At 43.5% G+C, this 13,902-nt stretch overlaps 1 protein-coding gene across 1 annotated transcript in view; it reads left to right on the top strand.

The window, feature by feature from the left end:
• The window catches only part of LOC101476448 (phospholipid-transporting ATPase ABCA1), a 195,967-nt gene that overhangs the window by 162,252 nt on the left and 19,813 nt on the right, over positions 1–13,902 (top strand). Inside the window, exons 43-48 of the mRNA XM_004554498.4 lie at positions 158–220; positions 1,586–1,692; positions 5,266–5,407; positions 6,358–6,492; positions 8,069–8,172; positions 9,936–10,028. Coding sequence (XP_004554555.3) covers positions 158–220; positions 1,586–1,692; positions 5,266–5,407; positions 6,358–6,492; positions 8,069–8,172; positions 9,936–10,028 — 644 coding nt within the window. The remainder of the gene's footprint in view (positions 1–157; positions 221–1,585; positions 1,693–5,265; positions 5,408–6,357; positions 6,493–8,068; positions 8,173–9,935; positions 10,029–13,902) is intronic.

Here is a 13,902-nt window from a genome sequence, read left to right as displayed (position 1 = left end):
GCTCTGGCCTATCGCTCCATATTTTCTCATGCCATCCTCTTTGCTATCTTTCTCACTGTCTGCTTCCCACACTCCCATTGCCTCCCACCTTCTCGCCTTCTTTCTCTCCTTTCCTCTTGCTGGTTGGTTGATTCATTTTATTGTCTGCTCCCTGCAGGTATACCCTCGGAAGAGCACCCCCGCTGTGGACAGGCTATGTGTGGGCGTTCCTGCCGCAGAGGTGAGCCAGATGCTGCTGTATCACACAAGCACCTTCTCAAGTAGATTGTCTGTTTGCACTTCTCCGTGTTGTGGGGCTTTTTTTTAACAATCGTACTTTTGATTACTTCGCAAAAATCAGTTTCTGCAGAAAATAAAATATGAATGACATGAATTGTCCGACAGTACTGACTCACGAGAGAACGAGGGCATTGAGTTGGGCGATTGCACTGACAGTGCGAGTGTATTTCTTGACAGTTTGAGAGTGTTTGGCTCAGTGTTTTCTCAGAGTCAAATCAAAATATCTTCCACTCTTCTCAAAGAAGACATTAGTAGGAACAGTGATCTCCTTATCAGGCTTGTTTGTGTAGTCATACTACAGCTAAGCATGTCTCTACTAAAGATACAAGCAGGAAAGAAATGGGTGTTGTGTAGCAGCAGCATGTGGACTCAGTGATTGTTGAGTTCTGTGCACTTGGCAGGAGGAAACCAAACAGGCCAACGCCACGGAGGGAACTGGACAACTTATCTGTGTAAAACTCATTATATCATGTGGGATATCACACACACACACACTCACTGTCACACGCAGCGTAGCACTAGAAGCTTGATTTAAACATAATCTCAAATGCTGACAGGCTTTCGTGCTCGGCGGGCTTTCCGCTAGTATCCTATCCTCCCTTCCAATGTTGACTCAAAGCCCAATGTAAATGCCAGTGGAATATTGTGATTCACGGGGCTCTGCTGATCACACACTGCATTTCCATGCATTATTTACATCAAGCTTAGCTCTCTGTGCATTTGCAAGCACAGGTCACAAACAAGCAGGGATCAATGAATGACAGAAATCAAATATTTATGTCCGAGCCAGAGCACCTAAGGCGGGTCACATGACCGCGGGGCTCTGCGGGGACAACTTCCTGCCACATGCCCTCTAGAGGGAAGTAAAATCAGCAGCATCAGGAAATAAAAAACAGAGAGAGAGAGGGTGGTGTTTGTTGTAGCAATTTACAGAGTGAGGAAGAAATGCTTTGGGAGTGTTTTTTTATTTAGTTTTTTTAGTATTTGTTCCTGTGCGCCTGCCGTGTTGATTTACAGTCTTGTTGTTTTGTTTGCACACAGAATATATCAATTTGTTATTTTGCTAAACATCGAAGCAGTCGAGCATGCAATATAAACTGCAGTCCCAGTTACACGCAGCAGACGAGTATTTGCACAGTCTATAGGTAAACTTCATTAAACGTGTTAATGAGTGGTATTTATTATAAAAACCTGCATGCTATAAACTGGAAATGTCATCCCAGGCTGGTTTCCCCTGCCTGTTTTTCAATGACAACGTAAAACACTGTTTTCCCTAACGGACGCCCCCGCTCATTGTCCCCGCCAGTGTTTCGGCTTGCTGGGAATCAACGGAGCTGGAAAAACCACCACGTTCAAGATGCTGACAGGAGACATCCCAGTCTCCAGTGGAGAGGCCTTCCTAAATGGATACAGGTGAGGCCCTAACTCCCACTAGTGCACCAAGTACCTCATCATAATTAGCCACCTAGGAAGGCTGCTCAGATGGGGATCGAGCTGTATTTTTTTTATAGCTCACATCCTGTTCCACAGCTACATTCATTCTCTGTAATACCGCTTTCTATTTTTCCATCTCCGGCACTCTCACTGTCTTTGTTTTTCCCAGCTATGCAGTTCCACTATCTGTTATACATTTGGCTGTCTCTGCCTCTCCTTCAGCTTTGGTTTTCTCTCCTTACTCTGAGATTCTCAGAAATGCTGAAGACTCGGCTCTCGCCTTTTCCCCCTCCTTACCTCTTGTACAGCTTACACATATTTCATTCCTTTTCATATCCTCACCCTGCACCCTGCTCTGTTTTTTTTTTGTCTCAGCCTTGCAATATCAGTGGTAAGAAATCTTTGTACATGCCAAAAACAAAAAAAATAAAAAATACCCTGACACTCGAGCACTTGAGAGAAAGAAAGTTTGCTCTTCCTTATTTTTAGGAACAAACAACCGTGTTCCGTTGCCTTGGCGCGCATCTCTTAAGGCGGCACGGCAGAGTGCGGTTGAGCCGCGGCTGTTCATTCGCACGTCTTGCAATTGACTTTGTGTTCAACGAAAAACAAGCGGCGAAGAGAGCAGTGCTTTGCTCAGCAGTGTTTATGTTGATTAATGTAGGTACAAAGGAGATCAGAGAAAAATCTAAAAAGAAAACTAAAAAGAAAAGGAAAAACAGATGTGATTACACCCACTCTGTTTTCAGCTCATTATGCTTTCTGTGCATTGGCAAGAACGATTAGTAGAAGAGAAAAGGCAGCTTCTCTTAAATGGAAGTTTATGCTCTCATGGCAGTCGTCCCTCTTGTCTGCGTCTGTGGGCTCACAGAAAATAGCAATGCCTGCATTTAGCATGCTTTTACTGTTCAGGAAAAGCTAGCATGCTAACCGCAGCAGGTGGCTCATTAGCTGCCATTATTTGATGAAGACCAAGAAGGAAGTGGATTACCTCAGTTAACACAGAGACGCTAATGCACATCATCACATTTATAAGTATGTATTTGGGCTAATTAACCCCTCTTGTTGATATCCTCAGTCTTCAAAGATCATCCAGAGTTTAGAGGTTTTAGTCTCTATACTAAGCTAACAGCAGTGTAGTCTGTGCAAACCCAGTGCCAAAATTGTTGAGATGATGCGTAATATGTAAATAACAACAGAATACAATGATTTGGAAATCCCATAAGCCAAAATTCTATTCAAAATAGAAAACATATCAAATGTTTAAACTGAGAAAATAAAGTGAAAGCTCCTGACTGCAGGCCAGTTCTGCACTTGGACTCTTCTACTCCAAAGTCATGTTGTTGCAGTATGTGGTTTAAGGTTGTTCTGCTATAATATGCAAGGCCTTGAAAAAGATGCTGTCTGGAGGGGAGCATACGTTCCTCTAAGACCTGTTTATAAAACACAGCGCTGACTGTGTTTTTCCAGATGTGCAAGCCAGACTGGATGGGGCCTCTCCTCTTTAGTCTGGCAGACACAGCATCCATGTTTTCCAGAGAGAACAGTTTTCAACTTTGTCTCCAACCAATTCAGTGAGCTTTGGCTGTAATGTCATTATAGAGCCTTAACCTGCATTTGTGGATCGCACGGTGAACTGAGACAGCACACAGTGATTTCTGGAAGCGCTTTTGAGCACGTGCAGTGATTTCCGTAACAGAATCATACCTGTTTTTAATGCAGTGCCCGCAGGTCCAAAGATCATCTGCAGCCAGTGGAGATTTTTGACCCTGTCACTTACATACAGAGATTTCTCCAAATTCTTGGGATATTTAAAAACAATTCTGTACTGTACATGGTGATATAGTCAGTGTGTTACAATGTGTCTTACAGCCGCAACTGTTCTAGAAATGTGTTGGTGCCATTAACTTTAAAATAAGCAAATATCTTTCTTAAAATATAACATTTGACATGCTTTCTGCAGCACGTTCTCATGGCAACACGTAACATACAGACACGTGTGACAAATTGTCGGTATGTTATGTGAGCATGGCATGAGAGCCAGATGGAATGAATCTTTACGTCCTCATCATGAATCGCTTTAGATTACACTGTGATCGGGTTAAGGTTATGGTGAGGGCTGGAATGGAGGACTGGGGCCTTAGTTCAAAGCGTCGATTATCACCGCGAGTGCATTCTATTAATTTTAATTGAGAACCCGTAGCGCTTCATAACGACACGGAAAGGTACTTTTCCCGTTACTATGAGACGTGTCGGACAGTGGGAACGGGCATGCTCTGGTTCTATTGTAAACAAGATATGGATTAATGAGATTTGTAAACAATTGTTTTCAGTTTTCCATTTGACAGTTTTTCCAACTTTCTCAGGAATTGTATTTGTATTTCCAAAGCATTTTCTGGCTTATGGCACTTCCCCTCTTGTGGCCAGATGCTGCACATAAATTCCCAGCCTTATTTGTGATGGAAAATAATGTTCAAATTCAGTCCCAAATCCATGATAGATGAAAGAGAAAAGCAAAAGTGAAATCATTAATTAGTTATGACTTTTGTGAATATGATTTTCTCTATTGAAAAAAAGAAATACAGTAGAAACCAGGGCATTAAGAGTCTTTAAACTTGGGGCCAAGAGATCCTTTTTACAAATGAAATACAGCCAGACGCTTTGGATAAATCTGACACCGACAGAGCCTAACAGCGGTTAGCTCGGAGCAGCTGTTTAGCTCATAGCGAGTCAGTCACTCTTGAAAATGTTATTGCAAAAAGAAGAAACTTGAACTCATGCGGTGTGATGGTACGTTTTAAGCCTGTTTCATGGATGCTTCTGATTGGAGGTCTGCAAGCTTTAATGTTCATGACATGAAAGAACACTGAAGCATTAACAGACTTAAATAGTAGCACTGTAGTGGTGCTTTAATTATCAAAGGACTATTGCTCACTGTTATTGTGAACTTTTACTCAGAGCTAGAACTCAACATATAATTAGATTAATGGAGTTTTCGGTTCACAACACGACCTTGTTGAGCTCTAGCGGACTCCAAGCAGCAGGTGAAAGAGATTTCAAGTGAACATTTGTTGAATGTTACTAAGAAAATAAGAGAAAAAAATGCTGCGAAAAACATTTGTTGCTGCTGCTGAAGGTGAAAGTATTAATATAAGAAAATGTTTTCTGTGTATTTGTGTTTGTATTTGATAAAACAGAGAATGTGTGTTGGGGACATTTACTTAAGACTGCAAATACAGGATGTGAAATGAACCCGTCTGCTGCTTTATGATAGTCTGGAGGAATTTCACTGAGGGTTGACTGGCTCACCTCTGCTCCTCTAATTCTTTTAAGTTATTGTGAATATCTGACAACTTTACTTTCTACGCCAGTTTGAATCTTCTCCTCTAAAACCCAGCTTGACGTCTACTTCAGTTATGTTGCTGTTTGCTGTACAGCTTTCGTCTCTTTGTGTTTCATGTCTTTGTGCTGCATGAAGACTGCATGTAATACAGTCTTCAGATATTTTATTAGAAACACGAAGGTCACCCAGCGTTTGTGTTTCTTCCGCAGCATCCGAACTGAGATGAGGTCCGTGCACCAGAACATGGGCTATTGCCCCCAGTTTGATGCTCTCGATGAGCTGCTGACTGGACGAGAGCATGTGGAATTTTACGCCCGGCTACGAGGGGTACCGGCAAGAGAGGTCGCCATGGTAATCTTCTTAATTGAAGCCTTTGTTTCACTCCTGGCTAATGGTGTGCATCACCACATCTGCACCTTGGCTGGTACCAAGTATAGACTAGATAGAAAGCTATTGAAACAGCATCACTATATTTCTTTAGTTTTAGATTATTTTGTTTGTTTGTTTGTTTGTTTGCTGCACCGAACAGAGTGCATCTAAACTGCATGTAGGGCAAAGTGAAGTACATGTCAAAGTGATAGATAACCTCTATGAGAGAAGCCATACATAATGAAAAATGGCCAGTAGAAGAAAAGGAGCAGCTTGTGGGTTATGGCTCTGCATTATTCACAATGCCCAGTGGTGTGGCCCGCCCTAGGCGGCCTCCCCGCACTCCTCACACTGCCCGCTTCTCCAGCACTCAGATCAAAAGAGGAAAAGGCTGCCGGTGACCACAGGCCTCAGACCTGGTGCCAGGGCTTTGATGCCTTAGCTTCAGTGCAAAGGGACAGTTCTGTGCGGCTAACAAAGCTCTTAACTTCGCTGCAAAAATTTCCTCACTGCAAATTCTTTTTTTTTTTTAAATTTCTTTTTTTTTTTTTGCAATGGCAAGTCTCCATCCAAACAAAGTCCCTGTGCCTTATTTGCATAATCAATAAACAAATGCATCCACGTGCATGGAAGGAATTCATTGGTGGTCCTGCAGCCTTCATTTAGTGCAGCATGCACATCCACAGCTCTGGCCACGCTCCTGCTTTCTTGTGTTTGATGAGATGTTGTTGAAAACAGTAAAGTACCTCCACAGACCTGCCATTAAAGTCTCACGGTGACACCAGCTGTCACGCCCTGTCCTTGAAAAACCACACAGCTCACATATAATAGTCAAAATATCATCCATCACGCTATCATGAGTCCAGTGATGGGGCTCAGGTGAACACTCCTCTCAACACCACAATGGCTGCTCTGTTTTCTCTCCTCCATAGGTGGCTGAGTGGGGGATCCAGAAGTTGGGGCTAGCCAAATATTCCAACAAATCAGCAGGAACCTACAGCGGCGGGAACAAGCGCAAACTTTCTACAGCGATAGCCCTGATCGGCTGTCCTCCAGTGATTTTTCTGGTGAGATTCAGCTTTATTGATATTGTGTATGTGGTGTACAGCATAAGCTGTTTTCTCTTTAAATACACACATGCAGCAGCGTGAATACGACAGGTTAGAACGTCTAGTAAAAGAAGAAAAATTAAGATACTGATCAGACTTACAAACCCTTACTGAACGATTTTTAAAGTAGATTAATTGCGGATGAGCAGGCTGTGCATCTCAGAGGTCACTCAGTGGTCGTGTTTTAATTCAATTTCATTTTCCGGGAAAAAGCACCGGTCCTTTTGGAAAAATGTGGAGCAGACAGAATTGTGTTTGCACATATTAAGTCCTTCTTCATCAGATCTTAAAACCGAGAGCCAACACATTTCCTCACCCGTGGAAGAATAATGGAGGAGTGACCCAGAATGTGCCGCGCCGCCTGTTTTCAATTTATGTGTATTAGGAAGTCGTGCCGTGGCATTATGAGGGACAAACGTCAGCGGCCTTAAGCACTTGGAGCTTCACACGGGCTTGCTTAATTAAAAACCTTTCATTATGATTTTTGCAAAGCTTCCGCAAATCCAGTCAGCGTATCACATGGTCTGATGTGATTTCCTGAGCTTTGATGGCAAAATAAGATGTAAAAATCTACACTTTAATGCCTGTTTTCGCCCTCCTTCCCCCCCAAAAATGTCTCCAACTATTCAACATTATTCCTGTTTCATTTGCTGCCCATCAGCTGTAATTAACACATTACTTTGTTTCATTTGCAGCAGTTCATTGGATTATGGTGCTAATAATAATTTTATTTAAGTAATGACTCCATCCATGTTAAATTAAAGATGTAAAGGAGTAATCTTTCCAGACGTTTCTGCCTCAATTTGTAAGCTATCAAGCTGCACTGTGCTAAACCTTGAGCCAGGCTAGCCTTCGTTCCAAGTCAGCGGGGGACCCTGTGTTGTCAGCTCCCCGTGTCAATTTCGCCACTGCGCGCGAGCCCAATGAGCCCAGGCGGCCTTGAGGCAGCGCCACATAGAGTTTGCACGGGGGCACATTGGGCACGGCGATGGAAATGTCCGTGGGATTTGTGGGATTCTGCTAGCGAGGATAGAACCAGGCGCGGAACGAAGCCAGCCTGTGGACCGAGTACTGTCGATGTCTAATCAGGCATGGACAGACAAGCCCCGAGGAAAAAGAAGCAGCGAGTGACTGAGATGTGTGAGCGTGCGCCGTGCTGCGCTGGTGTGTGCTGGTGTGTGCTTCATGTTTATGTTCCCATCATGTGAACATGGGTCTGGTCAGAATTCGCCTTTGTAGTGCAGAGCTTATATAGCTCTCGGCTGCGCTGAGCAGATTCAGCGGCCTTCGGCACAGATTGGACCACAGCTCCAAAAATATTCCCTCTCGTGATGTTTTGATGATGACGATCGGAAAGAGCTTTGTGATACTAGAGCCTAAAAATCCATGTGTTTTTTTTCCCCCCCTTTTCATTTCATCACTTCTCTGAAATCACACCGATCCACAGCTTACCTGCTTGCGTGCACTGCCTGACAGCTCATTCCTAAAAGAAGCGCCTGGGTGGAACTGACTGAAAGCTTTTTGTTCATTGCAGGATGAGCCGACCACCGGGATGGACCCCAAAGCCCGACGCTTCCTGTGGGACTGCATCCTGAGCGTCATCAGAGAGGGACGCTCAGTCGTTCTCACGTCACACAGGTGCAACATCGCATTTATTTGATGCATTCACACCAAGATGGAGTCAAAATATTTTGACTCTTCACCAGGGAAAGCACAGCACCCAAACAGTCCACCAATGAAAGCGGGCTATAAATATTGTAATTATAATTGATTGGAGCCACACTTTAGTTGAAAGGTATTGTTTCCTGTGTGGCAGTTAATATTGGCTGCCAGAAACACACTGGCTGCTATAAAGCAGTCATGAAGCGTGAGGGCATATTGACTGACTGCCGCTTTTTTTTTTTTTCTTCTTTTTTCGCCTCTGTGAAAAGAGAAACTGTCAATATCAGTGCTGGAGTCTTTTCATTATCCAAGGCTTCCCGGAGCAAAGTTAAGTTTACTATTTCTTCTGTAGCGCTGGCCACCAATTTAAGATATGGCGGGTTTTTTCTGTCTTTTCTTTTAGCAAAGTTGAAAAATTAAAAGCCACATTTCTCCGGGAAACCCACGACGTTGACGGCCCGAGTCGATATGGAACATTTAACAATTTGCTGCCTGTTTGTTTGACCGTTTACCAAACCCGAGTCGTATGTGAGGCTGGCAGGCAGCGCCTATGGAATGAATGATTCTTATTACACGTGCTGCTTTCGTGGAGCGTTTGGCGTTTGTCGTCCCGGGCACGCCGGCTGAGCTGCATCCAATCGTCCATGTCATGACCAGGTGGTTTTGTTTTGTTAAGTGGCGCGCTCGCCAGGTTTTTACAAAGTCATAATCCTAATTGCGTCATTCCTCAGAAAGGCATTGCAGGTTCTGCCCCGGATACAAATGACTCGTGCTCACTCGCGACGCCGAGCGAGATAAAAAATTAGAGGGTGAGAACTACAGATGGGCCCTTCGTCTCCCTCTGATTACTGAATTTGCTGTACGCTTTAGATGCTCAAATTTGAACTGGGAGTCAACATGAGTGGGTGAGTGAAGGTGTGAGTCCACGTGGTCCAAAACAAGAGCACTCAGAGAGCGCCGCCCCTCTGAAAGGAAGGGGCTGTACTTAAACTTTGATGTTTTAAGCTGATGTCAGCATAAGTTATATGGAGATCCCCAATAATGACAACTGCATCGTTTTCATGAATCATTTGTGCTGATGTCAGGAGTGTTAATGGAAACCTAGTGTAGTATATTAAACTTTTTGTGAAGTCGTATAATGTTGCATTAAAAAATAGCATTTTAAAGAGTTCAAACAAAGAAAGTGCTCATGTCCTCCAATCACTATTATATTGCTTTAAAGTTTAGAGATGATCAAATAGAAACTAAAGCTTTTAATCAATTTGTGTGACCCTGACCTTTGACCTGTGCCCTTGAATCATTATTTTCTCATCTTCACCCATATGGTTGGAGCAGAGTTGGCTAAAAACCTGAGATTTTAAGACTGATTCATGAAGTGAGTAATTTTTAAAAAATCTCTGTCATCACTGTGATGTTGTACAGCTCTCTCCATGCCCTTTCATATGAGATATTACTCAATATGGTTTCTCAATTTTTTTTTTTTAAACTTGGGTGCTAACAATGATGGTCATGATCAAATGTTTAGCCAAACTTGGTGCTCGTTACCCTGAATGCCTCGTATATTGTTGTGTAATTTAAAGATGATCCTTAAAAAATCGTGGCTAATCTAAAGTTTTCATCGATTTTCACATTTGATGTGATCTTGACCTGAGTTTCAGAAGTTAAAGACATAGACAAAGGCATTTTTTACAATTATTTGTTTTTGCTACTTCACGAGTCTCCTCTCTTTCTTTCAATAGCATGGAGGAGTGTGAAGCGTTGTGCACACGCATGGCCATCATGGTAAATGGTCGCTTCAAGTGCCTCGGGAGCATCCAGCATCTGAAGAGCAGGTAAGGGATGTTTTGGGGTTTTTTGCCACTAAAACAAAGACGGAGAAGAGGAGAAAGAATTAAACCGCAGAAATCTTTGAAGTAACTTGAGTTGAGATGAAAGAAATCGCTGTCTCCCACTGAGGAGCTCTGTTATTTATACTGTGTATATAAATAACACAAAACGGTGTGTATTGATAATAAAAAGAATATAGGAGTAGATTTAGGTTTTTAAGGAAGAATGAGAAACCTTGCTTATACTACCTGGATTGTTTCATTAAGAAGGAGCTCAAGAGGAGAGCCACAAAAATGAACATTCGCTCTCGTGCTGCGATGCTACAAATGTTAGGCAGCATGTTCGTCAGGGTGCTAGTCGACAGGGCTGACCGTACTGATGATACTAAAACTTCAGTGTTGATAGCAGTAATGCATATAATGTATGATAATCTGAAAAATTAGTGTGTGATTGCAGTTTGTATAGTTAAGGCTACAAACTCTGTCATTGTCTTCATGCATCTTAATTTTGCCAAAAAAGACGAAACACAAAACACCAAGTCATGGATGATTTGACTGACAGATTATAGATATGACAGAAATACTGTTACTGTGATTGTTTTTCATTCCATCATAAATGTGAAATGACTCATTTGTAATATGTTTGCTTAGTTAATCATGTTTTATTTAGCAGGTAAAAATAAACACATGTTAATGCTGTAAACGACCCATAGCCGTAGAGTTCCGGTATGTGGTGACGTCCTTCTCTTCTCATCGCCTTCATTTCATACCTTGATGTGGTCTTTCTCTTTTAAATTTTCTCCATATACGCACTCATCAGCCACTTCTTTAGGTATACCCTTTCATTTGCACGTACAAATATCCAATTAGCCAACCACATGCTCGCAACTTAATGCATTTAGGCATGCAGCCATGGTTAAGACGGGATGCTGAAGTTTATCCTGAGCGTGAGAATGGAGGAGAATGGTGATTGAAGAGAGTTGTTGGTCCTGAGTGTTTCATAAACTGCTGATCTCGTGGGATATTTCCACACAGCCATCTCTAGGGTTTACAGAGTCTGAAAATGAGAACATATTCACTGAGCAGCAGTTCTGCCGCTTGATATCAGACAGCAGAAGAATATGGACAGACTGCTTTAAGCTGAGATATTTCTCAAATAAACACTTTTTTTAACCTCTCCAAATGTCACCAAAATTGGACAACAGAAGGTTACAGAAATGTTTCCTGATCTGATGATTCTCAATTTCTGCTGCCGTGATTTTGGCATAAAAAACATGAAAGCATCATGTTATTGGCGGTGTAATGGTATGTTGTACCATCTTCTGATGGCTGCTTCCAGCATGATAACTGTGCACCGTGTTACAAAGCTTAGATCATCTCAAAATGGTTCACTGTACTCACAGTCATCCAATAGCGCACCTTTGGCATGTAGTGGAAGAGGAGATTCACATCGTGGATGTGCAGCACCTGTGTGATGCTGTCATGTCAGTATGGACCAAAATCATGCTGTGAAGAATTGAGGCTAATATGAAGGCAAAGGGGGTCCAAAGTGGTACTGACAAGGTATAGGTGTAGAAAACGTGGCTGCTGAGTATATACACATCTGCGATCATGATTATGATGATATTTACCCATAGTAACCGTGAAAGCTCTAACCTCATATATCCAGACAGAAGACTAAGTAGTCGTTTATTTTCCATATTGGCTGCACTGTATTGATTTTACCTGAAAAGACGCAGTCACGTATGCTGGGCTGGCGTTTCCGTTCCAGATCTTTCGCCATTACCTCAAATTCACGTTTGTTTCTCTTCTCGCACATTCTGTTTCCGTCGTCTCTGTCCTTATTCACAGCGTGAGCGGCCATTGATATTCGTCAGGGCTTTTAATGGGTTTCTTACATCTCTCCATCATAGATATCCCCTGCTGTTAACTCTTAGCGCTCAGGTCTGCTCTCTGATATTCATCTGACATTTTCCAAGTCCAGCACGTACGCCCCGAGCCCTGCATGTAACAGTGAGGCCAATCCATTACCTTAGCTACAGTGTTGTGACATTATTATTACCACTCCTTTGTGCAAGCTGGTAACTGGAAGAATATTACACACACACACACACAAGCACTGCATTCATGACAGGAATATGTCGTGGCAATCTCTGGGTGCAGGGAAAGATCAATACACCTGGGATGAGGGGTGGAGCAGACCATTTTTCAAGTTGTGCGGGGGATTAGCAGAAACGCCTGCAGGAGCAAGGAGGGGTCACCGGTGTCAAGGGTATTTCCCATCAAGTATGTTAATGTCATACAAAACATCTGGGCTTTTAGATCACTACGGGGAGGGAATAGGTAGATTATAGATGGTGATTAAAAAAAAGAGTGAGAATTGGGGGTGATAGGAGCTAAGAGGCAGAGGACCGGAGAGGGAGAGCAATCAGGCCCGCCCAGATGTTCGTTGATCCTGCGTGTCAATTGCATCCTGCCGGTAGGGGCACGGGCAGGGTGGGTTAAATAATGCATGAACTGCACAGGAAGTATAGGACGGGTAAGAGCCTCCAGAGCATGGGTGGAGTCTGGAGAGGGGATGGACGAGGGATGAGGACAGAGGATTAACACGTGTCCTACTTAACTCCACGTGATATCAGGTAAAAGGGACTCACTTCACAAGACAAGCGAACGAGAGGAAAGTCAGATAAGCGTGACGTCTGCCTTTTTTTATTGGGTGGGGGGGGCACTTTTATTTTAGATCTCACATGGACAATTTACATGCCGCTGAAATGCTATCGCTCAGTTCTCGCCACGCAGTGAATAATTTCTAATTAAGCATCCCTATCTCCGCTGCGCTTGCTGTAATTAATGTTTCATGAGGTGTGGGACCCCGTTAATGACTGAAAAGGCAATTAAGGAATGTCTTCTCTGTTTTCTTTTCTCGTCACTATCCTGCCACATGTTTGTGCTGTCATGTTGTGAGACACACACACACACACACACACAACTCACCCTTGAATAGCCATCATTTTGTATATGCCTCCACATTCTGGCTCTAATGGGGAAATGAAGGGGCTGTTTTTCACAAGTGCACAAGCAGCTGCCAGTCAGACCAGCGGGGGTTGAAGTACGGGGTGGGGTGGGGACATTGTAATGGTGGTGCACGCAGTTGTCACACGGCGCGAGCGGATGACCTGCAAATCTGGGGGGGTGGAGGGAGCTCCTTCCCTGTCCCATTTTCCCATCTCTTTTTCATCACAAACCCTCGAGAGGAGTGCAGATCTCTCTCCACGGGGGCAGCACTCACATTTTGACCCCCTGTTGCTCGCATGTAATACATGCTCACCCCTACCACATTCTCAACTCTTGCTCCCACCCGTCACCTCCCCCGACTGACTCTTCTCCTTCAGAAGCCTCTCACCCTATTACTCTTATTTATTCCCGACTCTCTACGAAGGTGGCGAGGCTTTCAGCCCAGTCATCCAAGTCCTTGTTAGCACTGCCCCCTTTAGTTCGACAGCACGCGTGTATTTATCACACAGATGCCCTTCTGCTGCCGCACCCACCCCTGCCTTTGGCGTATTAGTCAACCCTCAAATGAGCCAAAATGGCCCATTTCAGACCACTAGAGACGTAGTCAGTGTGCGAGAGGAGCTGAAGATTCGGTAGGGTGGTGCGTTTCAGAGAAATAGGGCAGCCATCTCGAGTAGCCTCTCCATTATCTTCCACCATGGGTGTTAAAAACACCCTGTCTTTTTTTTTTTTTTAAACCTGCCCTGGCATTGAGCCGCTCAAATCAATCACACTTCTAGAAATTTATGAAAGGCTGATGGGCATGGGGAGAAATAAATAAGTATAAAATGCACAAGGGGCTGTAAATAGGGCTTCAGTCTAGCAG

This window comes from Maylandia zebra, linkage group LG3 (assembly GCF_041146795.1).
Source record: "Maylandia zebra isolate NMK-2024a linkage group LG3, Mzebra_GT3a, whole genome shotgun sequence".
NCBI lineage: Eukaryota > Metazoa > Chordata > Actinopteri > Cichliformes > Cichlidae > Maylandia > Maylandia zebra.
The sequence above is the reverse complement of the archived record's forward strand: the minus strand, read 5'-3'. Positions and strand labels throughout refer to the sequence as shown.